Source organism: Candida margitis (genome assembly GCF_024628925.1).
Source record: "Candida margitis strain CBS 14175 chromosome Unknown scaffold93, whole genome shotgun sequence".
Classification (NCBI taxonomy): Eukaryota; Fungi; Ascomycota; class Pichiomycetes; order Serinales; family Debaryomycetaceae; genus Lodderomyces; species Lodderomyces margitis.
Window position 1 is genome coordinate 1 of NW_026261751.1, and position 25,215 is coordinate 25,215.

The following is a 25,215-nucleotide window of genomic DNA, read 5'->3' on the forward strand; positions in this document are numbered from 1 at the left end:
GATGCGAGCCTTTTTTGGGTATACTGAAGCGATCTGGTTAGCATTGTGAGGTTTTTGCTGTTGGGAGAAGAACTGGAAGAGATGTGTTTTATTTGAAATATATTTTGTGGAGGTGAAAGCTATTGACTTTGAAAAATATAAAACAGAAAAAGAGGGAACGGAGTCAAATGGTTTCAACTTTTGACTTCTCTTTTTGCACCCAGTCAAAAACAAAACACTACTCAAAAATAAAGACACCGTCCATTGGCCGTGACTGGACAGCAGACACCAATATTGCCGCCATGAGAAGCTCAATAACAACTGCTGTCAAGTAGTAGCCCGACCAAGACCACCGTTCGTTTCTTGCCCTCTCGTGGTAGCCAATGTGGCTACTCCCGGTGTAATACGGAGATGCCCAGCTGGAAGGGCTCAACACTGGGTCTGAATACAAGCAGCAAAGCAATTTAAATATTCGAAAGAACAAAATGGCTGGAAAGAACATCCCAATGACGAGTATCCTAAAAAGAGATTTTCTTCCACGTCTCCAAAACTCACACAACTCACATTCACACCGAACAGGATCTTTGTCGGTGCCCGAGCCTTCTAGATATTCCAAGCTATCCGCTTTACTTCCTGGTTCAATAACGTAGGAAGCCATTAGGATCATTAGGGTGAAGACAAGTGGTAACTATGCAACAAACTCGTCCCCTTTTATGCTTTTTCGTTTTTTATTGCAATTAGCAAAGGCAAGGTGTGAAAATTTCCTATTTGGGGTGTGACAATGATGGGTGTCCCCTACAATCTCAACTCGCTGCTCTGCAGCCAGCATTCGTAGCAAAACTGTTTCTATGCTGGGCCAGTTTTGTGCAGCACAACCCACAAGCTCAACTTCCCTGTAAGCCCTACTTCCGTCATGAGGCTGTAAAATCAAAGCGGAAAAGAAAAAAAAAATTGTGTCAATTGCATAAACCACACAACAAATCCAATGACATAGCACATGTCAACACTAGATATTCCTCAACTAGCAATACTTCTAAAGTCCCCAAAAGTCAAAGATAGGAATGATGCTTTAGTACAACTCGAAATTATTACTTCTTCGCGATGGAGACTACCGCTGAAACAGTTGCGAATATTAGCTAGTGCTATCTTCCAGTTAATAGATAACGAATCACAACAGTTCATACACAGCAAATCTACCACACAGGCATCTGTGGCATCTCGTTTGAATAAAGCCAGCTATTTTCTAAGGCTTCTAATTGAGAGGTCAATCACCGATAAGCTAAGCATTAAGTACAAATATTATCTCGAAATATGCTTTACTATCAAAGGATTATTCTACATACAAGATCAGCTTTTGAGTCCGTGTTGTATTGATTTTTCGATGACAATAGCCGCTATATTGGGAATTAATTACGTTAATGAACATTTGAATAACAAAGACTGGTCGGCAATTTATGCATTCCTTGTGACTGCTGTTGATCGAACCTTGGAGGATATGACAATGGCAATGCAATTCAGCAGTACCAACGAAAAGGTTTTGATAGAAGTTTTTACGGCATTGCAGAGTCTACTTCAGTGTGACAAGTCGACCAATTGCCTTCAGTTATTTGAGAACGAAAACTACTTTAGACTTTTGCCTTTGTTGAACAAGACTATAGCTTCTTTCAAGAAAGAACATCCAATTCATATTACAATTTTCAAGATTCTCAACAAGCTCATAATTGTTCTTGCGACTACCGACTTTAAGTTTGTCCACAACTTGATTGTATTGGGCCTCGAATTAATGGTAACATGTCAGAAAACACGGTGGGAAAAACTTCAAGAACAATTCTTGATCTTTTTGAATTTGCAAACAACTCATGATTTTATGTATTTAGAAAAATTTCCCAAGCTTATAGGAGATACTGAAATCGAGTTTGCTTTCCTTTCGGAAGAATCTATTGAAACACAAAGTAATAACGGAAGTGGGCCCAACTTACTATATTCTATGGAATTGCTCATTATTGAGTTGTTGAATTATTTGCTTGTACTATCTTCGGAGGATATATGTCGAGGAATTGGGCTCATGGATTCTTGTGAAAATGCTGACTGGTTCAAACTTCGCACTATATATCTTAAAGGTACGGATAGCCGATGCTGGTTGTACACAACAGCAGCAACAAGGTTGGTAAAAACATATTTTGATGTGAAGAAAAACTTGATGCTTCTGCAAGAGACAAACAGGGTCGGTAGAAGTCATATCAGTGACATTATATTCAACAACTTGGTTTCTTCATATAGCATGATAGATTTTTGTAATTCGATGGTCCTGTATCGAGCACCCCCGGGATTCCACTTGTTGGGTTTGACTTTGATGGTTTTCTATCTTGAATTTGAGATACAACTGAAACCTGGAAAAGAAGCTGTGCAAAGCCAGGATTCGGTTGGCACAAGTAAAAAGGCAAATACATCATTTGACTTTACTTTGTCCGGCATGTCTGATACAATCGATTTACCAGAGCTTTTGCAAAGTGCCCTAAAAACAGTTGACTATGAGTACGGCTACTTTTGGCTCATGATGTTGGCAAGATCCGTTTTAAATACAACCAACTTGCAAGAGCTTAATCTGAGGAAGAAGTACGAACAACTTCGCCAAATCCTAAAGTTGGCTCTATATGGTATAAACAAGCCCTACAGTCATGTTGCTTGTGACTTGATTTCTGGACTAGTGTTGCGACATCATTACAAAGCCAACAAGATTGCTGACGATGCAATAATTACACAATTGGAATCAATAATCGATTTCCCTGGAGTGAACGGACCGTCAATTCATAATGAGAGTTTTGGCTTTTGGTACACAGTAAATACATTATGCATTGACCTCAACATAAAAAAGAAAAGCGTCTTGGCCCGCAAGATTGATGAATGGTTGTGTGAAAAATGGGATACTGCATTCACTTCGGAAGTGCTTATCGAACAGTCTTTTGATGAATTTGTATGCTGGTTGTACGGATTGGTCCCCAAAGTCGGTAATAAACTCGAACATCGAAATTCCTATGAAGGATCATTTACTAAGCTTATGCATTTGCAAATGTCTCAGCAGAAATTGGAGTCATTTATTGCCTTAAAGAAGAAGGCTGATAAAGTTGAGGAATCATTGAATGGAATTTCACCGATAATGTCTGTACAGAACTTCAATTTTTGGAGTAAGGTTTCCTCCATGTTCAGCAAGTTGAATACTGAGCCCATTTCATATGATAAGCATTTTAGCTGGTTGATTTTGCTACTGAAATTATTGCTGAAGATGTCTTGCATATCGAGCAGTCGTGATCTTTGGGACACTCTATACTATCAAGTCACCATTGGGCTTGAAGCATACCTGACTTTTAACGTGTCAATAGAAGATACCTTTAACATCATTCGCATGATTGTTGACTATTCGTTAGAGGATGCAGATGGGACAATTACTTTCCTTTCAAGGGTGCCATTTGATAAATTTCTTCGTTGCCTCGTGTCGAGTTTCCAAATTCGAAACAATCGAGTAAAGAGGCCGCACAGTGACGAGGATATAGAATTTTCAGAGGTTAGAGAAAGTAGCACTACTCCAGAGTCAGCATCGATTGTAACCTATGGCTACCATGAATATAAATCCTTACCCATTATTGACCTTGTGAAATTTAAAGTATTGCAATTGCGTGTTTCAGGAAAGGATGACATGGAAATCTTGTCTCAGCTAATTTCATTCATTGAACAATTTGGTAACGACAGCTTCTTGCCAGCTCTCTTGTACATTGTTGACGAACAATTGCCAATGATTCATTGCACTGATCAGAAGCCGCCTTTGATAAGATTGTTACGGGCATTAGGAGGTCGAGCTCTCTCAGACCAGGAATTTGACCGAAATGAGATAGTTTTGGTTACCGTCTCTCGAACTGTTACTCACTTACTTCCGTTACTCGTACCCTCGTCTGATGATCCATTATACAGAGATTGCTTTGACATTGTTCAATGGCTCTACGCATTGGGAAGCAAGAATTATATCACAACTGAGATATCACTGCTTGACTATATCAAATTTCTCGTCACTTTCTTGCAGAGCAATAATGAAATGTTCATTTCACAGGCATCGCTCGTGAAGGAAACCTACTTGAAGTTTTCTCAATCAACTAATACAATGAAATCAAAAATGGTTGATGATTTTTCCAAGCTCATTGAAAATTCCAACACCTCTGAGCAAATGGAAATATACTCAAAATTGTTTGAGTACTTTGTTACTCCTCAATCTTCTGTGGAACGCGGGGCAACATACGTTTTCTTTTTTTCCCTTTTATCTGTTTCTTCCTCCACGATTTTGAGGTTGGCTTTGTTTAATCTAACAGAATGTTCCAAGTTTACCTTTTTTGTTCCTTACTTGAAGCTTGCTTTTAATGAGCTTTGTATAAGATATGACCTACCTAGTCTGCAGAAACTTTTCGCAACAGTCAAATTGGACTTACTCAGAGGGTGGTGGATTTTCGATTCAATAAAGACGTTTCCATTTTCTTTATTCAGCTACGATAGTTTATCCGAATTCTTGAGTGATAACTATCGTGAAATTACAGCTGTTGTTGTTTCAACGAAGTCAAATTCAGATACAGATTTTAGAACTGGAGACCGATCAGTTGAGCTTTTGTCGCTAATTGCAAATGTGAGAAATATTGCTCCGGAGACACTAGTTGTGGAAAGCTTGTCATTGATCATCCCGTTGTCCTACACCAAAAATGGAATTAAAAATCGAAGTTTTGAAATTTTGATGGGCTACATAGGGAGCTTTAAACAGGAGATGAAAATTCAGCTCCCAGTGATCATCTTCGAAATCATAAAGATGCTTGACGTTTCAAATGAAGCCGAAATTGCAAGGCTACTTCCAAGAATTGCACAGGTCTCGCAATTGATCGATCAGGAATCGAGTACCGTAAGCAATAGCTCTGAAATGGTTGTTCCTATGCTTCCGGGTCTAGAATTGATCAACAAAGTGGTGGATAAGTACTATACAGAAAAATCCTTCTTCTGGTCAACAGCGATGATATATTTTTTAATTAGGAGAGTTGGGATGTCATTAAGTGATGCACATTATCAGAGCACTTTGGTGTTTGGGTTGCGACGAATCAAGTTGGTACTCATCATGGGTGGAGAAAATTCATTGTCGTTAGATATCATTAACTTGATTGTAAAAACATCAACATCATTGCTTGAGGATAAGACGGTAGCTCTAGAAGTTTACCGCATGCTTGCCATATTTGAAAACTTTTATCAGGTGGAAGTTGACTATTTTGAAAGCTTAAATACCATGTTACTTTTGCTAAATTCGCTAATGGCAAATCCTGTACATGTGAATAATGAGTTGTATGATAGTCTTGTTGATAAATTGAACATTTATGCAGATAAGCTCCTAGAGCTTAGCCGGGATGCTCCTGGAAGGAAAGTAATAATAGCTGCCATCAGAAAATTAAGAGGTGAGCAATCATTGTTGCAAACAAGTGATATTGAAGAATTCTTGAGTGAAAAAATTAGTTACACTGCTATTACTGTTGCTTCCAAGATGTTTCTGTCTGTGGTAGATCCAGAAGTGCTTTCAACGAATGTTGAAATGTTGAAAAACATACTTGCTTTGAGTAATGAACAACTGTCACGACTAACGGAGCAATTCAAGCTATGGTTGTCAAAGTGTTTGTCGAAATATTATTATGATACAAAAACGTCAAACTTGTTGGATTTGCTTGAAACAAGAGAGTACGATGGTTCTGACCAACAGGAATTGAGGCTGGAATTGTCCTTTCTAGACTGTCCAATGAGGGAACTCGTTAAATACTCTACCGAAGGAAACTACTATGAAGCAGCTTGTGCCGAAACAGTGTTGGGGGTCTTTTTTGACATGGAAAAAGCAAACCCTGTGACCTTATCGCCATTTGTCAATGTTGAGCCCATTTACATTTTGATGTCAGGATTTGTTCAGCGATTGAAACTTCAAGCATGCGTGTTGCTTAACGATGAACCCAATAATATTGTTGCTGACACCTCTCTTGGAAACCTAATAGATAGCTTTGATTCATTTTTTGACCTCAACCAAAACAACTGGTGCCCCAAAGTCTGCTTGGCAGTTCTCAAAGAGGTAGCCACATTTAGCATTATTGGATCCGTGATGAGTATCTTTGTTGTTAAGGTTCCGTCATTTGCATTAAAGACAATAGCATCGTTTATTTGCTTTTATCTCAATGTCGCAACAACCAGTGGGGAAGATATAATAGTTGCCATGTTGAACAGCTTTGCCAACTTGAAGCATCCAAAGAAAGATTCTATCAGAGTTTTCGTTGGTATCTTGTTGAGTGTGAGAATTGCCTCAAAAACTTCCAATAATCCATCTTTTTCAAGAGTATTTGAAAAGGTAGATATACTCAAGTATTATGAATTGGCATCTGAATGCAAGATGTACAAATCGGCGTTAATGCTATTCGAAGATGCGTTTTCTGATCCAAGATCATCAGTATTGTTAGAAAGCCAGCATCTGACGTTACAAACTGTTTACGAAGGCCTTGATGATACAGACTTGATATATGGTCTACCTGAGAAAACAAGCTTGGATCATTGCTTGACCCTGCGATTAGAAATGGGGGCTTCCGATGTTCAATTTCAATACAGTAGTGGATATTTGGATGCTAGTTTAAAATTAAATGCACCCCCTTTGAACGATTTTACCACAATGATGCCAAATTCTGGTATGTTGGGGATATCGCTGATAATCAGTAAAACCATGAACCAATTTGTTACTGAAAACGAAACTTACGAGTGGAGCTGGAAATTGTCGAAATGGGATCAACCTGTGCCTAAATATGAGCAGAATGAACACCAACTGATATACAAGGTATTAAAACAAGTTCATGATTTTCCTCAAAATGGTGAAAACGCTTGTCGTGAATCACTCTTGCGACTAATGGATGCCCGCACGACGGGAGAACATAAAGCTGTCAAGGACATACGAGAAAGTTTTATGGGCTGGCTAAGATCGTTGGCTTCGGTAACAGCCATTGAAGACACGATTAACAGTACTTCATTTTCCACTTTAGATGAGGAGTTGCCTGATTTTGAAAAATTTGAGAATATCATATTAGCAAAACAAACGAGTCTTCAAATCTTAGCGGAACAGCCCGTCTCCCACACTCCTAGTGATCTGCTCTGGTCACTATCTTTAAAAGAATTGGTTTTGTACAACAATCTTGCTCGGGTTAATAATGAGCAACAAAAGATGGTTTCCTCAACAGTTTTGATTGATAGCATTTGCAAACAGTTACAGAACTCACAAAGCGCATTGAACCAGAACTTGCTGCACTTATCGCTGTTCCAATTAGCTCAGTCAATGTGGAAACAAGGTGTTACCAATATCCCAGTTTTGATACTAAAAGAGTTGTATAACGCAGGTGGAGTCGATATCTACGACCAGGAGTTGAAAGTGGATAAGTTTATGATTAAGGCGATGATGATAGAGTGGATGTCAGAATCGCGTCAGGAATTAGCATCGAACTTGATGGAGAACCATGTATTACCGACAGCGGAAAAGGCTTTGAGGTTGGATGATCAGGTGCAACAATCGAGAATCTTTCGATTATTGGCACAATTCTGTGACACACAATATAAATCCAGAACACTTAGTGAACAAATTCAAGTATTAGAGAAACGTGTACGTGACAAGGAAACTGAGATTGAGGAATTGAAAATCCATTATAGCTCCTCGCAGCTATCATCCGATGAGAAACGCTCTATTAATAAGTTTTATTCGAGGTTAAAAGTACAATACAAAGCCGAGTGTACAGATTTAGAATATGCCAGGGTTAGTAGAAAGCAGTTTGTGGTTAAAGCAGTTGAGTATTATTTACTTGCGATGACAGTTAGCGATTTCCCAGAAGAAGATTTAGATAAGTTTTGTGCCATATGGTTAGAGCAATCGAATGATGATGATCTCAACGATCGAATAGGACGAAAGCTTCTTTCGTTGCCTACCCACAAATTGTTAAGTTGGTGTGCACAATTGATTTCCAGATTAACCAAAGAGGTGTCGAAATTCCAATCGATTTTGAAACAGTTAATTTTGCAAATGTGTGTTGATCACCCTTATCACACTTTGTATTTGTTGTTTTCTTTGAAGAAGCATAAGCTGTTGGCACAAAAGGATGCCAATCCATTGCTTGTATCCAAGGCAATAGCAGCCGAAGCATTGTGGGGTGAATTAATGAACCAGGGCTCAGATTTCGTGTATGGAACACTAAGCGCAATCCAAGCTTTCAGCGAGGAGTGTATACGATTGGCTGAATTTAAGGCATCAAGAGGCAAAACATTAAATCTCGAAAAGCTAAGTGATTTTTCTTCCTTCTGGTTGCATAATTTGCCAAGAGTACCTCCCCCAACAAAGTCTCTCAAGGTTGATAAAACCAAATCTTACCTGGACGTTCCTGTTATGGTTAAGATGGAGAAGAGAATTGCCACCGCCTCAACTGGTTTGAGCTTGCCCAAAATTGCTACATTTCTTCTCTCGGATGGTTCTACGCATGTAATGTTGATGAAGCATGGAACGGACGATCTTCGCCAAGACTCCATTATGGAGCAGGTATTTGCAAAAGTTCAAAACGTATTTACCAGAGACAAGGAGTGTATCAAGAGAGGTTTAGCAATTCGGACTTACAATGCTGTGCCACTTGGTCCAAGATCAGGGGTTATAGAGTTTGTACCAAATTCGACGTCACTTTTGGATGCCATCCTGCCTTATCATGCCAAATATGATAAAATGAAGATTGAAAAAGCCAGAGATATCATGCGACAATGTCAGAATCAGGATAAAATTGAACGGCTCCACGAGTATCAAAGAATTGAAGCAAAAATCAAGCCTGTGTTGCATTTGTTTTTCCAGGGTTGCTTCCTCTCGCCTGACCAGTGGTTTGAGAGTAGAGTCAAGTATACACACGGTGTTGCAACTTCCTCCATCGTTGGCCATATATTGGGTTTGGGCGACAGGCACTGTAATAACATTTTGCTAGATAGGCAAAATGGGGAACCAATACATATTGACCTTGGTGTCGCCTTTGATCAGGGGAAGCATTTGGCCATTCCAGAGACAGTTCCTTTCCGGTTGACCCGGGATGTTGTTGATGGTTTTGGGGTCACCGGTGTTGAAGGTGCTTTTAGAAAGTCGTGTCAACATACCATGAGAGTGTTAAGAGAGAGTAGAGATCACATTATATCCATCTTGGACGTATTGAGATGGGATCCGTTGTATTCATGGACCTTGTCGCCGATTAGGAAAAAGCGGTTGCAGGAAGATGAGGCTAGACTGGGGATACAGCCTGAGCAAGACGGCTCAGAAGCCGGGCGAGCTGTGCTTGCTGTGTCTGATAAATTGGTTGCCAATGGTTTGAGCACTGAAGCGGTGGTTAGAGAGTTGATCCAGGAAGCAACAAGTCCCCAGAATTTGTCTTTGTTGTACTTTGGATGGTGCCCATTCTACTAAGAAATAAAGAGAGTGTTTTTGTTAAAGGGGCATGTTAAAACTTTTAAAAAAATAGGGTATAAGTAGAACCAAGCTTGTAAATAGAACTAGCTAGGCAATGTTTTTGTTTTGTTGTGGAAAACCGGCAAAGGCAACGTAGGGAAAACGAAGTAACTATTGTAGCTATTGGAAACGCCTGAAAAGCAGCTATACCAACCGAACAAGGCACTAATCACAACCAACACACCGCCACCTCGAATACAACGAACACTTTGTCTCATATATCCAGCCGCGAGTAGGAAGAATCCAAAATCCAATGTGAAAAACAAGAGGACAAACGGCCAAGTTGATTTAAGGGTGCAAAGCAACATCATAAACGTAAAAATTCCCCAACCAAGTAAGAAAAATCCTGCTGCATTACCAAACTCCTCTGTATCAGCACCACCATAAGCCGGAATAATACCAAAAGTATCAATAAAAATGGCGCCGAATGACATCCAAAAGCTACCATAGCTGACAAAGGCAGTTGCAGCAAAAGTATTGCCAATGAAAAGTTCAAAAAGGCCAGCTATAAATTGCACTACTCCTCCGTAGAACACAGCTGCGCCCATCACTGCATTCAAGGTAGTAATACCCATTGCTCGAGCTAAAAGCAAACCGGCAACAAACGCAGTCAAAGCAAACCCTGCCAATCCCACAGCGGATGCATTTCCCCATTTGTGTTGAGGCCATGCAGTGTATCCAGGATTAAAATCACCCTCAGAGGGTTTCTTCAAGTCCCTTCTAAGCACCTTTTGATTATTTATCACCGTGCGCTCGTCATCGGAAACAAGGGTTGAGTGCATGCTTGTTTGAGGGGCAAACTGTGGGTTGGATGGGCCGGCTTCCAACGGAGTAAGAGGCTCTGGTTCGTTGTTTTCTTCTATTGATACCATTTTGGGGTGACCTTAATTCGTCTGAATTTTAAATTTTGTCATGATTGCAGCAAATTGTGTCCAATATATGTCCCCATTTGAAGCATTAGTAGTTTCCTCAACTTTCATCATACGTAAAATCATGTTCATGCAAGCTTTAAGATGCAAATTTACAAAACTAGAAGCAATGTTGCTGTGTCTAACTCTATTTGTCACCGTAAAGCATACCCCTGCGTGGGAAAGTGAAGTAGTATTGCGTTGTAAAAACATTTTGGTAGCTCATTATTATTGGTGTCGTGATTTTTTTTTTTGGCGACACTTGGATAACAGAAATTACGGCGAATAAGCCAATTAAGAGATTTTTTAGCTTTAATCTGAGGCGCTAGTGGTATCAATTGGTTGTGCTAGAGTCCTTTGGTGATATTAACTTGCTCTGAACTATTTTAAAAAAAATATTAGTGAACATTTTGGTTAAGTTTTGCAACAAAATATGGAAAAACTAAAAGTGAACCTATTTGGTGTAGAAAATCATGGAAGGTTGCTTAAAACATAGGATATAGGTGCTTGAACAACTCTTATTCTTTACCGCTTAAGTATACATGTCAAGTGCCTACGTGTTGCTTTGACGCTGCCAAGTAAACTTGGCTTTAACAGATTTTATATACGACAGTACTGCATGTAAGTTGTTTCTGTGAAACGTTCAAAATTATCTCGAAATGTTTATTCTTTCTCGTTTTTTTATTTTTGGCGTAACGGAAAACAGTAAGAACAGTATACGTGTCAGACATTAATATCGCCCATGTACCTATCATATGACCAGCTTTAGAGCCGAAGAAGAACTACCACTACAGGGATGTATTGTACAAGTTCCATTAATTATCGAGAATGAAGCATCATCGAAGATACTTTCCACAAACTCTATCTGGGTTCACGTTACTAAAGCTGACTATGAACCAAGCGCGGATCCCAACTTTATAAACATTTCACTAGTGTCAATATGGGCCGAAGGATACTACCATACAACCATCAAGAAGCAGAACATCTACAATGTCTTTGAGAATTCGGCGTCAAGGAAGATCCAAATTGATCGCGAAAATACATATGATGTGTTTACCGACTTGTTCCCATTAGATTTGGATACTTTAGTTGAAAGTAGACGTAAAGACGGTATACATAAACTGCTTCTTCTCAATGCCAAGATCAATGTGCTGGAGAGCAATTTTAAAAGAGAAGAAGGGCTCAATACTGATACTATGCATATACAGATCAAGAGTAACGGGACATTTAACCCAACTGTAGGCAGGTTTGAAATGACTTCAGTGGATTTTGAAAAAACTGAGTATCTAAAGGACGAGGGAAATCTATTCAATTGGATGGAGTTGCTCTGCTACCAGAGAGACGAATTAGCTAGGAGACAGATTGAGTCTTGCGCCGAGATTGAACGTTTGCAAACCGATAATAGCCTTTTGCAACAGGGAATGGAGCAAGCAAAGAATGATTTTGAAGAACTAAAAATAGACATGGCATCCAAATTCTATCAAGGAATGAATGCAAAGAAAGATTTTATTCATGAATTGACAAAGGCTAGTCTACCGAAAACTGAGTTGCTTGGATTGAATGCCATTTTCTTGGCGAAGATTGCCGATAGAGGTGATGACATAAACGCATGTCCCCTCAAAAAAAAGGGTACTCGTGGCAAGCGTGTCAAAGAGGAGAAGGGATCAAGTAAGAAGAAACGAAAGGTCAAAAAGGAGGACGAAGACAACGAAGAGGGGCAAATAGACTACAGAGATGACACTACCCACACCGATAGAGACGATTCCGATGGAAATCCCGGTCAACTGGTCAACAATAAATTCAAGAAGGATCCACGGATTAAACGTGAATCGAGGTCCTCTGAGTTGAAGAATGGCTCAGAGCCAAAGGTAAAGAAAGAACCAGAAGGCGAACCAAAAACATATCTGTCCAAAGCTGACTTCAGAGTTGAGCCCAAAATTACACAAGAACAGAATACGCCAACTGCACCTAGATCTCCTGAGTTGAAAGGCGATTTAAATCCCATCATTGTTAAGCCTGACCCGTATACTGACAGTACACCTCTTAATCACTACCCCTTTTCGTTTGGCAACGAGGATTCACAGGGCACATTGAAGGCAGATAGTTTATTAAAGAAATCGTTGAACTTGGAAACTGATCGCGATATTTTCAACAAAGCTATGCATGTCAGCTTTCAAGAAGGAGGTAACAAGGATAAAGACGATGGAGAGGAGCACGAAGAGAATGGAGGTCAAGACAGCGACGAAAAGATGGAATATAATTCTTCAGAAAGTGATAATGAATCAACACTGTGTCTAAACGGGGATGGGAAAGCTAAGGATAAGGGTGATAAAGAAGAAGACGTGAAGCAAGGCGAAGAAAATGACGAAGAAGGCACCAGCTCTAAAGACAAAAACTACGAGGGGTCTTTTATCGAAGACAGCCTTGAGAGCAGTATTTCCAAACTGAAACCAGATATAAACAATGAAACCCAAAACAGGACAGACTATTCTGATGAAGAGTTTAAACATAAGGAGGTTGATAATGATAATAACAAGAGCCAGCGAGAGGTAAGCCAAGCTGAGGCAGAGACTGATTATAGCGACGACGACGATGATGGTTGATCTGCTATACTTATGACATTTATGAAACTACTTAATATCTTTAATATGACAATATCTTCTGCAATTGTGGTCGTGTAGATGAAGATAGAAGTAAGCTCTACTCTATGGGGGGCTAAAAAGGCTTAAAGTTAGATTTCTCTCTTTCTTATCATAAGGCATGAATAAATTCTCCCTCCTAGGAAGGCACAACACCGCAAGAAGTGGAATAAACAATAAATTAAGCTTCTTTCACAAAGATTTTCATTTCAGAAGTAGATGTAATTTCACCATTTTCAAATTCACCTTTCCATTCATTACGCGGTCATACAATTTTTTTGCAGCAAAAAGTTTTCATAGTGTTCGAAATCAAATAGCGCTAAATTATACCACCAACTATTCAAAATAAGGACACAATATCTAAAATAGAAATAGACGAGAGCCATAACTGATAAATTATTGTTTTATCCCTACTTCTTTGGCTTTGTTTGGTTTGTGATGTACTGGCTGTTCAATTGACATAAGACATCGAGACAAGGTACCATGAATCCAAATCTGCAGTAAAAAAAAGCAACTGTTTCAGCTTCTGCCTGTATAAATAGATATAACTTCAAAAAGATACAGATGTTACTGTGATAAATCCGTTGTGTATCTCTTACTGAGTGTTCTCACTTGTTGATTCAGTTGATGCTACTGCTTTACCGAGATGTTTCATCCTGCATATAATTCAAAAAGGAGAAGAAAAATTTGTTCAACCGTTTTTTATAATTTTTTAAATTTATTTTCATCTCTCTTCTTCTTTTCATTTTCTTTTAATAGAGATCAATCATCGAAGCAGTTGCATCAAGAGGAAAAAGGGACCGACAAAAGACTCATTCATTAACATCCACCCACATCGATCCATTGTTATTACTACTTTTCATTTCATTTCGAGTCTTTTGGATTTTTCATCTTTTATTTGTTCATTTTGATTTTTTTTAATTTGATTTTTTTTCCATACATTTAAACGCTTGGAAGAAAGATCCCCATTTACAATTCCAGGCATATCATTATTCATTTTGGCTCTTTTTTCATTTTTAATTTATTTCCCACATCAGTTTGATTCCTGTTGCTTTACTTATACGGTTTTGATAGAATAAAAGGCAAGAAACTGTTTGATCTTTTGTTGTCATTTTAAGTACCATATTTTTTTGCATTTTTTTCCAAAGTCACCACTGATCTGCATTCAACACGGTGACAAATTTTGAAATAGATATACTCCCCTTGTCAAGAAGGCCTTTTCATTTCATTAGAAGAAGGATATACATTCCTTATTGAGTGTTTACAGTAATTAACGAAGTTTTTATCCACGGATCAAGCCCACTACAACCTGTTTTTACATTCACTTTCTGTTCAACATGTCATATTACGATCCGTATCAAGGAATGTCACAACAGTACCTTGGACAACAATACTATCCACAATACTACCCTCAACAGCAGAACCAATACGGTGAAGTTGACGCGTTCACGTTGGAACAAAATGGTGTCAATGGCGGTGCCGCAGAGGGACATCACAACACTGGCTATGCTAACCCACAAGGTCAATTTAGTGGATTTGATTCTGGCAACACGTCTCATTTGGTAAATCCTAATCATTACAACCCTGATTTAGACATCCATCAATTTCCCCAGTACAATAATACATCTTTTCAGGACCATGGTGCGTTCAATGGTGTGGATGCTCCAGCTATTGGGTCAACCATAGGCGGAGAATTCTATACCGAGGATGGTTCTTTTTTAAATGGTAATGGATCCAACGGAAATATCGCCTACAACGATATGTTATCTAGTGATTATGACCAACAGGGCATCATGGCGCAACCAAATGACATGTACCAACAACAAGCTTCTGGTGTCCAAGGACCAAATGCATCCAATGTGTCAGCTTTAGGAGCTGGTGGCCCTTCAGGTGCAGCAGCCGCAGCAGGTGTTGCAGGTGCCGCTTCGACTGCTGCGCCATCACGAACAGTTTATTTAGGAAACATCCCTTCTGACATTGAGCCTAACGAATTGTTAGACTATGTTCGTTCAGGAATCCTTGAAAATGTCAAAATCATTCCAGCAAAGAACTGTGCATTCATTTCGTTTATCGACCATCAACTGGCGTTACTTTTCCATTCTGATTGTATATTAAAGAAACTCAATATTAAAGGGCACGACATTAGAATTGGGTGGGGTAAAAACACTCCAATTTTACCTGCAGTTTTGGAAGCTATTCAACGAGATGGGGCTACAAGAAATGTTTATTTGGGTAATTTGAACAATCCCATCACGGGAGAATTGATTACAGAAGAAGAATTGAAAAATGATTTGTCTTGTTATGGTATAATCGACAGCATCAAAATCATCCCCGAAAAGGGTATTGCATTCATTCATTTCTTGAGTATTCTTAGTGCCATTAGATGTGTGGCCAATTTGCCATTGAAGGACAAGTACTTGGATAAAAAATGCTTTTACGGTAAAGATAGATGCGCCTTTATCACAAAGACGCAACAACATAATGCGGCACAATATCTAGGTTTAGCTCCCGGTATGGAGCATATTGTCACAGCTGCAGACCGTGAATTCATTTCAAGTGCTTTGGTTCAACAATCGGCCGCAGCAGCACAAATTGCAACTCAAGCTGGTGGAGCCAATAATTTGGGCAATCGTACCGTTTATTTGGGTAATTTGCACCAAGACTCTTCAGTCGAGGAAATTTGCAACGTAGTTCGTGGAGGTTTACTACAAAGCATTCGATTCTTAAAAGAAAGACATGTTTGTTTTATCACCTTTATTGACCCAATTGCTGCTGCTCAATTTTTCGCCATGTGCCAACTACACGGATTAACCATTCATAATAGAAGGATTAAAGTTGGTTGGGGTAAACATTCGGGACCATTGAGCAATGCGCTTAGTTTGGCTGTTTCCAATGGTGCTTCAAGAAATATTTATATTGGTAACTTGAACAATTTTGAATTTTACAATCCGAGAAAGTTGAGAGAGGATTTTTCCAAATTTGGTGATATTGAACAAATCAATTATCTTGAGGAAAAAAACTGTGCTTTTATCAATTTCGTCAACATTGCCAATGCGATCAAGGCTATTGATGGTATTAAGCTGTTTCCTGATTACAAGAATTTGAAAATCAATTTTGGTAAAGATCGGTGTGGAAATTTACCTAGACAGTTTCAAAATCAGGGGATGCCTTTAGCTGGTGGTGCTTTGGGTCTTTTGGATAATGCATCAGCAGCAGTAGCAGTAGGAGCATCTCCAATACCAAATGAGAGTGGAACTGGCACTGCAACTGATAGTGTAAACGGGTCATTGTCTGATTTGAGAGAAGGCAATGCCTTACAGTCAGGACATAATGCATTTGAAATCACTACCGCTGCAAAAAGTAACTCAAACTCACCTATGCATACCCCAAACAACTCCAGTTTCCAATAAAGACATTCCTTAATCTCAACCAGTCACTGGGATCATTTGTTGTCCCCCCCCCACACCCTCATTTTTTTATTTATTGAGTTCATGATGATGATGCATTTGGCATTTTTGTTTCTTTCAAGCATTTCAAAAACACGTTTTTTTATACACACCCATTTTTGTTCGTTTTGTTTTTTGTAAATACTAGTTTTTTTCGGATTTTATTCATCACATAACCACCACCAGAACTTGGTTGTTGTTATTTGCTATTGTTTTATACTATACTGAGGTTCTTTACTTTTATATAAAAAAATTTTAAGGTTTATCATTATAAAGAAAAAGTTATCTTTGGAGCTTCTCTTTCCCCTTTTTATAAACTTCATACAAGTTCTTATACATAGATACAAGTCCTTTGAAAGGCATGTAGGGTACTGCTCTCTCTCTCTTTTTTTTCCAAGACTACCTTATTCTGGGAACGATTACAACAAAAACAAGCATCAACAAGAATACGCCAATGACACCAACAACACATTTGAGCAAGAACCACAAACTTATTCTTCCACCCGTCTTGTTTTCCAAATAATTGTTCAAGTTGCGATCAATTACTTTAAACAAGTTTGAGTTTCGTATTATATTTTCATTAGTTTCATTAAGAATCGATAAATCATCACCCAAAATCTTGGAACTTAGTGACATGGCACTGGTCTTTAATGTTGATGTAAGTTGTGATAGCTCATTGAGAATGTCATCTTGGATTGATTCATGGTAGGTGTTGAGTTTATCGACGTCGTTGGATGATGACGTTGATTCGAGATCGAGTTTGGATTTGGAGCCTGACAAAAGTCGATTACGTAACTCGGTCAAGTTCTCATCATCATTGTCAGTAGATGTGACATCTTGTTTAGTTAGTGATTCGGCGCTGGCATCTTCACTAGTGGCGGCGGCACTTTGTGGTGTATTTTCAACATTATACCAATCAATTAATTGATCAACAATGTATAATTTTTCATCAATCACATCAACCAATAACTTATCTATCCGCAGTTTGAGCAGCAGGTACAGCTTATTATTCTTGAATCGATCCAATGACGATAACTGCTTCAATAACGAAGACTGTAGTAGCTGTAATTTATACTGAGCAATGTAGGGTGATTGGGATATGCGTTGGCGTGACGTGGCACTTGATGGGGAGAACTTGTTAAGCCCAAACAAGTCGGGTAGATCGAGTTGATGTACCTCTGACTCGTATACGTTTACTATGTTTTCAATGGTTCTTATTGATGACATGGATCGGGGAGACAATTGGGGAGTTCGTTGCAAAATGTACTAATTGTTGTTTAATTTGCGTGTTGGAAAAAAGAGATAAAATGAGAATGAAAATTGGAGATCACGATGTAGTTGTTACGGAGTAGCGCAACCGTGCGGTCTCCCTTTCCTAAATGTGGAAAGGGAGACCGCTAAGGTAACTGGTTCTTGTAACCTTGAAGACCAAATGAGGTGTGGTGATTGAGCAGGCCCATGAGGAATGATTTCTGCTGTAGACTCTTCATCCGCTCAACGCAGGAATCACCCCTACACCTGCGACTCCCTCTACTCCTAAATCCTACATAAAAATAAATGTCAGCCCAACTACTATCAAACAACGATCTACGGAAATAAATTAATTAAAATGATCGTGGTTAGCGAAAAAGGCTTCTTTATATTCTAAGGATTCTAAGAAAACAAAGTAAAGGTATGTCATTAACCACAGTTTTTCATAGACTGTGAAAAGTCCAAAAAATACTAAATGGTTTATAATCTCAGTGTTTTGTGAGTTTCTTTATATCCTATTTGACATAAGGAAGAAAGGAAGAAAGAAAGAAAGAAACAAAGAAACAAGAAATGGTGGAAGATTTTTGCGATGGTTTTATTTTGTTTTTGTTTTGATGACATTTTTGGTTTGACAGGGACACGACTGACTGACTGAACTGACACTTCACGTGCCTTTATTTTTTGTTTCGCAGCAATTTGTACCTACTTTTGTATTGCAGAGAAATTGGCCCAAAAGAGAGGAGGTGGCTTTAGTACGATTAGGTAAAAAGTGGATCTTGTTTGATAATGATTTCTAATAAATTTCACCAATGGATTAACCTAAATGGGAAGTTTCATTGAATTTCGCCTACTTTCATGGTAAAGAAAGACCAACATGACTTTCGATGAAAAATTTGCTGCTTGTCTGGAAGTTGTGATTAAGCTTCGGGAACATTATATCATTGCTTAGCTTCTGCCACAGTAATGAAGGTCTCTAAAGTTACAGGAAGGGGATGTATAATGGCTTTTAAAGTAGTTAGACAGATTTTGTGGTTTAATTTGAAGCCCCACAAGGCTGGAGTCAAAAAAGCCAGCAAGCACAGACGAGCGAAATGAGTCTACAGAAAAAATTATTCATGGTTAAGCTGCTACAGAATAATTTCTGATTCTCTCACAGAACTATGTGTTGATCTCGCCAAGGAAATAAACTAGGTATCAAAAAAGAAACGAAGTCAACAAAGGCGTATTGCGCATCTGCTACAGATAAAACAGAACTCCGACGTCTAAAAGAGGGAAGAGATAAAATTATATACCAAAGCCAAAGATTGTTTCTCCTTTAAAGATGTTTCTTTTTTTCTTTTCTTTCTACTACCAAATACAGGACGAAATCAGATCTGTTTCAAGTGAAAATTTCGGACATTTTATTTTTGTGGTGCGTACCAATTGTATACCACTGCCAAACACCAGGCTGCAAAGTTTGTCAAGGTCTTTACTCTTACAATGATATATCTTGATGCTACTGAATGGAGAGATGAGGATCTTCAAAAAAAGTTTTCCTGTTTTAGGGTGTCAAGGGAGTAAAGTTTTACTCGTCATAGATCTTTTGTGGTATGTATATATTTATTTACTTGGACTCCTTTCCTAAAGAGAGAGGTCCCCCTTCACATTTCCTAACAATTCTCTTCCCTTTCCTCGAAGTTTGGAGGCTTTTTCTTCTGCAAAAACATACAAACGTTACAATACTTCGATTGCCTCTGATTGGCAAAAAGTCATAATAATAAGAAAAGAACAAAAAAAGAAATTCGGAGTCTATGGTAACTTAACACCGTAAAATCAGAATTGAACCCTGTTGAACACTACCAATTAAATAAAACAAAAGCAAACTCTCCTTTACAAATGCTTTGTTTTAACGAAACGGTACATCAAAGGACAAGGGAATATCTGGAAAGCCTTGCTGCCTTGCTAGTCTTTTACATTTGTTATAGGTCCAAACTAAATCAATAGCGTCATATACTAATAATAATAATCAAATAAAATATATGTGACTGTTTGAAGTATTTTTAATTTTAACAATGAGGAATTTTATTTTTACTTTTTTATATTTTTCCTACAGGGCGTCAACGCACATTTTCGTGACATAGTTAAACTAATTAACCAACTAATGTTGCGCAGATGTAGCGACAAGGAAATATTTAGGTCCATGAGTTTTTTGTCCTTTCCTCAGGACTATCTACTTTTGTTATCATCTTTACCTTTTTGAAAAAGAGGAAGAGAGGAAGAGAGGGGGAGAAGGAGAGGAGGAGAAAGAGAGGGAGAGAAGGAAAGGGAGGGCTAATTTTTTCCTGGCTTTTTTTTTTCTTCGCCTTTGATTTAGTCTTGTTTTGGGCTTTTTTGTGTATTAGATGATTATGTTTATGTTTACGTTTTGTGTGAAGGAGTGAAGGAGTGAAGGTTTTATTGTTTTTTGGTTTTCACATGGAGTTAGTGAGTTAGTAGTTATCTTTATATATGTTTAGTGTAAATTTCACCTGTGAATGTATGCACCAAAGTGAGAGCATCTGTGACCCATTTCGGTTGAAAACTTTCTGAAAAAGATTTTCTCTATTGTTTTATTGTTTTTTTTTGCGACACAGAATTATAAATAAAGGGTTAAAGGCGGATGAGCATTCCATACAAACATATATACAACATATATATACGAAACCCATATGGTCGGTTTTAAAACAGTAGTTGATTAAAGGATCATCATTTTAACTTGGCTTTCTCTAATATTGTTTACCTTTCGTATGTTGTTTGTAATCGCAGAAGGTGTTGAGAAAACTACAAAAGATTATCTGGTTTAGTAGCTAGTAACGAGTTTGTAGTTTTGTAGTCTTACTTTAGGTTAAATTAGCAGTCACAGTAGAAAATGGATGTTTCGGATCAAACACAGTGGAGTATGTTTTTACTTTATAAGTTGTTGGTAGAGGGTTATGGGTTTCAGTGTAGTAGTAGGCTTTTGCTTTGTTTATTTTGCTGTTGTTATTGCTGTGGGATGGGTTGGTGTTTTTGTGTGACTGTTGACGTTTACCAAAATTAGAATTTTAATTTCTTTTTCTTTTCTATCGCTGTATATTCTGCACATAGATTAAATACAATTACCACAAGTGGAGGATTTTTGTATATTTTATGTTTGTGCTACATGTACTATATGCAGTCTATGACAGCTTATAATTAGTGTCTATATACAGGACTACAATTTTGAGTTTCATTTCTTTTTAAATTTTTCTTTCTCTCTTTAAAATTTCATCAAAACTCTCTACCAAACAAACAAACAAACAAACAAACAAACTACTTCGACAACAGATCTTCTTCCAACCACTTCTATCTTTACCATTTGCTTTACTTTGAATAAGTGGGTTTATCATTACCACATCATTACTACTTAGACCCACCTTCACTCGTTCCTACTACTACTGCACCCAAAAGAGTAACTTGGTTTTTATTTTTTTTTATTTCCATCCTTTTACAGTTTATAATTTTCATGATACCACCTACATACCCCTTACATTCACTTGCTTGAACCACTTTATCACATCGACCCACAGGAATTCTAATATTATATTTACAACAATGTTACTTAGACATAAACTACTTGTACTTCTATCCTTTTATGGTTCAACCACAATGGCTGATAATTGGTCAAGTTTAGGATGTTATAAGAAATCATCATTATCAAACTTACAATCCAAAGGTTACTACATCTACCAATCATCAGGTAATTGTGAAGGAGAATGCTCAGGTAAAAGGATTGCCGCATTGATTAGTGGTAACCAGTGTTATTGTGGCGATTCTGATCCCTCACTGAGTTCAGACGACGATTCAAACTGTGACACTTCTTGTCAAGGTTATGACAAAGAGAAATGTGGTGGAGACGGATACTATACCGTTTACGTTAATTCAGATGTTGATAGTGAAGATGTGCAACTGAGTAGTAGTAGCTCAAGTCTGTCACTGACTAGCACATCCAGCACATCAACCTCATCCACATCATCCACGTCATCTACATCATCATCATCATCATCGTCATCATCATCAGCACCACAGACAAGCACCATAAAGCAAACAACTACAGCACAACCATCGAGTACATCTGATGACGACAGTTCCTCAACAACTGCCACTTCTTCACAAGAAACAACAGTAGAAGTATCGTCGTCAATACAACCGACAACTATAGTATCTACTGTGATCAATTCAGCCAACACTAAGCTGCAGTCAGTTATATACCGCACAGTCGTTGAATCACCATCGTCAACACTGCCATCAGCTACAACAACTTCTACCTCATCTTCAAACACTTCGTCACAAGCACTTGACGCCTCACAAACAGACTCATCAGCATCTTCATCATCGTCAGGAGCATCAAATTCGAATAAGAATAAAGGAACTTCAGGAGGTGTTATTGCTGGTGCGGTTGTTGGATCAGTAGCAGGTGTAGCTGTCATTGCCGGATTACTTTTCGCATTTTGCTGGTTTAGACGTAGGAGACAAGATGACGAAGATGTCGACGATCAGTTTACTTTGTCTGGCCCCAAAGCAGAAATGTCAGAAGTTGACGCACCATCACCACCACCGACTCTGGATCCTAATCCTTTCTTATTAGCTAGTGGATACAACTTCTTTGATACATCACAACAACAACAACAACAACAACAACAGCAACAGCAACAACAACAAGCATTCCCCGCCGGTGGAGCAGGAAGATCACCATCTATTCAACAAACCCCAAGACAAAATACCAACAACCAATTCCACGGATCGTCTCACGGTGGAAGTGGAACTAGCGCGACAGGAGTATTTGGCCACAAGCAACAGTCAAGTTCAAGTGGAACCAGTGGTGGGGGAGGTGACCACTCACTAGGGTCACAACAAGATGATTATGCCTTTTACGATTACAACAGCGGAGGAGAAGGAGGAGGAGGAGGAGGAGGAGGAGGAGCTCTATATCACAACAACAGTCTATCCCAATCCAACGCACCACAACAACAGTCAAGTCATCAATTCCAATTCCTCAATGCAAACTCACCAGAACCGGAATTCGGTAGGAGAAAGTTGAGTAATGGGTCGTTACCCGATATGATAGCTAGAGAACCAGGTTCATTGAAGGTGGTTAACAATTGAGGAAGCTTTGAATCGCTTATAGACGAATATTAACTTTGCATTCTTTTAATCAAGGAAGAAGAAAAGGAAGGGGGCCTAGGTCGTAGTTTGTTGCCCTTTTTTGCCACCACATTTTGCTTCATCATACCACATCCGGTATTTCCTTAACTGATGGACGTCGTTATCGTTATTACAATGGAATACTGGTCATTATACCCCGAAAGTATAACAAAAATGGTCGGTTTTACTACTGTTTTTCATTTTTGGATTTTTACGAAAATTTTTGTTACATTTTTTACATTTTTTTATATTTCATTTGCACATTCAATTACATTATTTTTCAGTTGATGTGTTTTTCACGGTTTATAGTATCACGGTTTATGGTCACTTTATCTATATATATGTACGGCTTTTTTGGTTTATATGTTAGATAAATAATATATTAGATTTGAACACATCAAATTTTTGATTTATGACCCGTAGATATGACTTGACAAGTTTTTAAGTCGGAAATGGGTCTAAAGTTTAATGCGTACCCCAGTTAACCGATATCTGTCATTGGGTCTAGTGATGAACAATGACTTTGAAAGCTGGGATAAAGGTGCATGGACCGGAGATAAAAGTCTAGACTGTGCAACGAAGGAATACAGCCTATATAAGAACCACACGTGACTCTCCTGTTTATTTTAAAAGTGGGCAACGTGTCTGTGTTGAGATCAAAAGCACAGTGTGCATGATCTAAGCAACGGACGATGAATCATCGTGTGGGTTCTAGAACTTCCAGTTTGCGCCTCAGCCACCAATTTTTTTGACTATACATTGAGTTGCATTGATCTAAGATTTCTTTGTCACCGCGTTTTATTGTTTTATTGTTCTAGTTGTTGTTGTTATTTATGTTTACTTTTGCAACTCTTCTTTTTTTACCCTTTGATTTTGTGTGTTGATCAATTACACAAAACAGCAGCGACCGATACAGGACAGCAAAACGACTGCATTTACTCAATACGTCGCACAAATAGACTGTTGAATCTTTTTGGGTTTCGGGAAAGGAGGGTTATGAGCGTATACGCTTACGCAACACGACTAAGACGAAGACGACAGTTAACGCAACATGTGGAACTCATTTTGCGGGGTTTGTTTTTTTAAATCTGTCTAGAAACGCAGCGAGGGTACTTTATCCGAGCCTTGTTGACTGTATATTGCTATCAAGCCAACTACAGGCGTCACTAGTTAGCCGCTGACTGCAAATGACCCCTTTCGTATTACTTGGCTTATTCTCTCGGTAAAGAGATATCTTTCTAGTTGTAACCTCTTGCTTTCCGTTGATTGTTGTTCTAGCCTTCTCAAAGTGCCCTAATTTTCTTTCAATCATTCTTGATAATTGTTCAGCCCTATCTCAATTCCAAAGCGACTTTATATATTGTCCAATTCGCTTCTAACCGCATTCAATAACTATAACATGTAAGTCGGAGTCGCAACAGTAATACAAGGCGATTGTGAAACGTAATTGAGAGTGGGTTGTGCTGCACAAAACTGACCCAGCATAGAAACAGTTTTGCTACGAATGCTGGCTGCAGAGCAGCGAGTTGAGATTGTAGGGGACACCCATCATTGACACACCCCAAATAGGAAATTTTCACACCTTGCCTTTGCTAATTGCAATGAAAAACGAAAAAGCATAAAAGGGGACGAGTTTGTTGCATAGTTACCACTTGTCTTCACCCTAATGATCCTAATGGCTTCCTACGTGATTGAACCAGGAAGTAAAGCGGATAGCTTGGAATATCTAGAAGGCTCGGGCACCGACAAAGATCCTGTTCGGTGTGGATGTGAGTTGTGTGAGTTTTGGAGACGTGGAAGAAAATCTCTTTTTAGGATACTCGTCATTGGGATGTTCTTTCCAGCCATTTTGTTCTTTCGAATACTTAAATTGCTTTGCTGCTTGTATTCAGACCCAGTGTTGTGCCCTTTCAGATAGGCATCTCCGTATTACACCGGGAGTAGTCACATTGACTACCACGAGAGGGCAAGAAACGAACGGTGGTCTTGGTCGGGCTACTACTTGACAGCAGTTGTTATTGTGCTTCTTATGGCGGCAATATTGGTGTCTGCTGTCCAGTCACGGCCAATGGACGGTGTCTTTATTTTTGAGTAGTGTTTTGTTTTTGACTGGGTGCAAAAAGAGAAGTCAAAAGTTGAAACCATTTGACTCCGTTCCCTCTTTTTCTGTTCTATATTTTTCAAAGTCAATAGCTTTCACCTCCACAAAATATATTTCAAATAAAACACATCTCTTCCAGTTCTTCTCTCAACAG

The 25,215-nt window shown here is 38.6% G+C and overlaps 6 protein-coding genes across 6 annotated transcripts; 4 read left to right on the forward strand and 2 right to left on the reverse strand. All coding sequences in view use genetic code 12, as the record gives it.

The window, feature by feature from the left end:
• Positions 1–976: 976 nt before the first annotated feature.
• Positions 977–9,493, forward strand: TEL1 (DNA-binding protein kinase; the record flags this gene model as incomplete). The annotated part of the gene is made up of 1 exon (XM_051818321.1): positions 977–9,493. One exon carries the CDS (start codon positions 977–979, stop codon positions 9,491–9,493), a length of 8,517 nt encoding a protein of 2,838 aa, XP_051673442.1.
• Positions 9,494–9,579: 86 nt separating this feature from the next.
• On the reverse strand, positions 9,580–10,407 carry CANMA_000920 (acetate uptake transporter family protein; the record flags this gene model as incomplete). Its single annotated transcript, XM_051818323.1, has 1 exon — positions 9,580–10,407. One exon carries the CDS (start codon positions 10,405–10,407, stop codon positions 9,580–9,582), a length of 828 nt encoding a protein of 275 aa, XP_051673443.1.
• Positions 10,408–11,198: 791 nt separating this feature from the next.
• CANMA_000921 (uncharacterized protein) lies at positions 11,199–13,046 on the forward strand (the record flags this gene model as incomplete). The annotated part of the gene is made up of 1 exon (XM_051818324.1): positions 11,199–13,046. One exon carries the CDS (start codon positions 11,199–11,201, stop codon positions 13,044–13,046), a length of 1,848 nt encoding a protein of 615 aa, XP_051673444.1.
• Positions 13,047–14,419: 1,373 nt separating this feature from the next.
• On the forward strand, positions 14,420–16,492 carry CANMA_000922 (uncharacterized protein; the record flags this gene model as incomplete). The annotated part of the gene is made up of 1 exon (XM_051818325.1): positions 14,420–16,492. The coding sequence occupies one exon, from the start codon at positions 14,420–14,422 to the stop codon at positions 16,490–16,492; it is 2,073 nt and encodes a 690-aa protein (XP_051673445.1).
• Positions 16,493–16,927: 435 nt separating this feature from the next.
• Positions 16,928–17,755, reverse strand: CANMA_000923 (SNAP receptor; the record flags this gene model as incomplete). Its single annotated transcript, XM_051818326.1, has 1 exon — positions 16,928–17,755. One exon carries the CDS (start codon positions 17,753–17,755, stop codon positions 16,928–16,930), a length of 828 nt encoding a protein of 275 aa, XP_051673446.1.
• Positions 17,756–21,370: 3,615 nt separating this feature from the next.
• Positions 21,371–22,921, forward strand: WSC2 (Wsc2p; the record flags this gene model as incomplete). Its single annotated transcript, XM_051818327.1, has 1 exon — positions 21,371–22,921. The coding sequence occupies one exon, from the start codon at positions 21,371–21,373 to the stop codon at positions 22,919–22,921; it is 1,551 nt and encodes a 516-aa protein (XP_051673447.1).
• Between the last annotated feature and the right edge of the window lie 2,294 nt (positions 22,922–25,215).